General features: G+C 47.4%; 1 protein-coding gene across 1 annotated transcript in view; it reads right to left on the reverse strand.

Moving 5' to 3' along the window:
- The window catches only part of LOC107094406, a 35474-nt gene that overhangs the window by 18407 nt on the left and 14084 nt on the right, over positions 1-2983 (reverse strand). The window contains exons 12-13 of the mRNA XM_015389979.1: positions 2420-2460; positions 2264-2331 (exon numbers count right to left, since the gene is read on the reverse strand). Of these exons, the coding sequence (XP_015245465.1) occupies positions 2264-2331; positions 2420-2460 (109 nt within the window). The remainder of the gene's footprint in view (positions 1-2263; positions 2332-2419; positions 2461-2983) is intronic.

A 2983-nucleotide genomic window follows, 5' to 3' on the forward strand; every position in this document is an offset into this window, starting at 1 on the left:
AGTTACGTTACGATGAAACAAAGTTCCGTTAAACTTTAAAATTGATCAAACTCTAAATCTTTGGTCCTGGGATTATTGGATGTGAGCGTTATGTGTGAATGTGCGTCCGCGTTTTTTTGTTTTTTCTGTGGTGCTAGTGGGGGCGCTAGGGTGGGAAGGCATGATTGAGCCTGTGAGTTTTTTTTTTTCCCTCCCAGGTTGGGGTCCTGAACTGCCCCCTATCCCAAACACATCTCTAGTCTCCGCCAAGTGTGGAGCCCATTCCCCCCGTCCTGCTCTCACATCGCTGGCTGGCGCCTGGGCTCGCTGGTGGAGCTCGGGGTTTGGGGGTGGATGCCCAGGTGGCTGCTGGCTCATTCCTGGCGGCTTCTCCGCGGGGCCCGTCTGGCCGCGGCCTTGCTGGGGCTCCTGTCTGGGGGTCGAGTGCCCCGGGGGCCTCGGATCCCTGGGGCCCAGGACCGGATTCACTTCAGGGTGGCTGGCTGCCGGAGGAGCCTGCGGACTCGTCTCTGCGACTCCCGGGAGCTCCGGCATTGCGGTGGCTGGGGGGCTTCCTCGGGGCCGTCTCTCCTCCTCCCTTGGTGGGGGTCTGATTTCCAGGGCTGGCCCCTCCTAGGTGCCTTCACTCTTGGGGTCCCTTTGGGCATCTGGGGCTTTGGGTCTCCCGGCGCTGGACTCAGTGCTCTGGGGGGGGCGCCTCTTCGGCTCTCCACAACCACTATTGAGCATTTTCTCTATGGATAAACTTTACATGCAGTAGAGCACCCTCACTAACAACTACAGGTGTTTGGTTCCAGGTACTCAGAGATTCACTTCCACACAGAAACTCCACATTCATGTCTTCAGTTAACACAGAGTACATGTCAAATTAAATAATACTACTTCAGCCATAGTATCTAGGTGTTACTTTATCGTATGTCTCCTTCCATGTCTGTTGGTTGTTCTGTTCTTGTTGCATCTCTTTGCAGGTGATGAAGCAGACTGAAGATGTTTTATCATTATCTCCCTTTTATCTCCTCTTTCTTTCATCTTTTCCTTTCCTGTTCTATTTACATTGCAGTGTCCATATAATCTGTAAAACTCCCTGCATTATTATAATAAATCTATTTATATGCATGAATCAAGAGGAACACGATGGCGATAGCCGTACTGCTCCACTGGTGAAAGTAAAATCTGTTGGGCTCTTTTTGGCATCAAGACAATTATTCTTATCGCCACATCGCCAGACAGGACACTGTTAAAAAAAAATAATAAAGCAGTTTGGGGACTTTAGACATTTTATTACTAAAATAAAAATAAAAAGTAAAAGTTAGGAGTGTTTTTAAAAACATTGATATAAAGTTGTGTAAACGGCCAAAAAAGCTGTGAAGGTGATATTTGCANCACAGAGAGATGTTGAGTCCACTATTTTTTCCTCCACTAGACATTCGAACACTCGTCTAAAATGGAGCAACGTCTATACGGTGCCGTATACAGTAGTTAGGGCGGACATTCGGTCGTAGCCAGAATCACGTGACCAACGGGGAGCAAAAAGCAGCGATCATCTCAAGTACATCCCGCTGCAGCCTGCGGGAAGGCGGGGCTTGACATCAAGCCTCGCCTTCCCGCAGGCTGCAGCAGGATGCTTCTCGATCATCTGTTCAAACGGTCAGTTAACTGACTTCCCTATAAAGTCCACTATATAGTCATGAGTGGCGTCTTTGTTGACTTTATACTAAATAAAAAATGATATTAAAACAGCAGTGAGAGGTTCGGTGTCCATTCTTTTCCTGCATTTTGGCGACTGTTACGGTTGCTAGGCAACAGCGCGTTTGGGCGGTGAAAGCCAGGGATGGCTGGACCTGTTTGGATCCGTAGCCTAAACTCTTCCGGTCTCCGTATTCTTATGGTCCTGGAAGATCCCGTCCAGATGGAGGAAGCAGCCTCTGAATGCTGGAGACACAGACTGAGTGAGCGGCAGGAAAACGCCGGCTGTCTTCCATTGTTCCATTTCAGACGCCGCGTTAAACTGTTTAAGGGAGACTCTGATCAGTGTCGGGCTTTTCTCTCCCAGTGTGGAATTATTTACAGTTTCAGCCGTCGCCGTTTCCTGCTGATAGAGCTACGCTAGCCTATCAGCAGCCTAGGAGCCGTCTTGCAGCATATACTAAACTAATTTTATTTTATTGTAAGTGATTTCTCAAACAAATAACGGTTAATATTGGAATGATACCAACAAATATCCTGATAATTGGATCCCAGCCCAAAGCTCCTGATATTTTACCTGTAGGTTGGAACCTCCTCCTCATTTGTGATTGTCGGTTCAGCTTTCGTCCATCCGCTGGCTTCTTCCTGCTGATTAGAACCGTTTTTATGATTAAGCTCAAATTTTGTGTTTCAATAAACAAGTGGAGGTTTGGCATCAAAGCTAGAAGGTTACCTCAACATTTCCACTTTTCTCTGGAGGTTCAGACGGAGATTCTTGGAGCAGAAATTAGATAAACGGTTAGAAAAACGTTTTGCTGAGATTTATGATCTGAATGTACAATAATTTGATGATCTGATCAGATGCTCCCTCTGGAGTCCAACCAGACATTACAGGTTCCTACATCTGCTTCATTAGGCTGCTATGATGAACATCCTGCTGTGGTTCAGCCTGGGCAGCTTCACCATGTTCTAATGCAGAGGTGGAGAAGCTGAAGGAGGCCTTATGGGAGGAGGAGCAGCAACATGGCTGCCTCCAAATGGAGCATCAGAAAATACAGTTAGGTCCTTTTACTGAGCAGAGATTCAGTCCTGCTTACAGGCTGCTTCTTCCTAGAAATGACCAGCTAAGAACATCCAGGTGGTTCTCCACATCTATTAGGAAAAAAACCCAAACTCTAAGCGGTTTTAGAGGATTTCTAGCCTCGTGAGACCATCCTGATCTCGCGAGCTTTCAAGGTTTCACTCGCTGATCAGTCTGGAGACTCTGTTAAAGAGAATTTGGAGCCGTCCACCTAAC

This window comes from Cyprinodon variegatus, unplaced genomic scaffold (genome assembly GCF_000732505.1).
Source record: "Cyprinodon variegatus isolate N-32 unplaced genomic scaffold, C_variegatus-1.0 Scaffold481, whole genome shotgun sequence".
Lineage (NCBI taxonomy): Eukaryota > Metazoa > Chordata > Actinopteri > Cyprinodontiformes > Cyprinodontidae > Cyprinodon > Cyprinodon variegatus.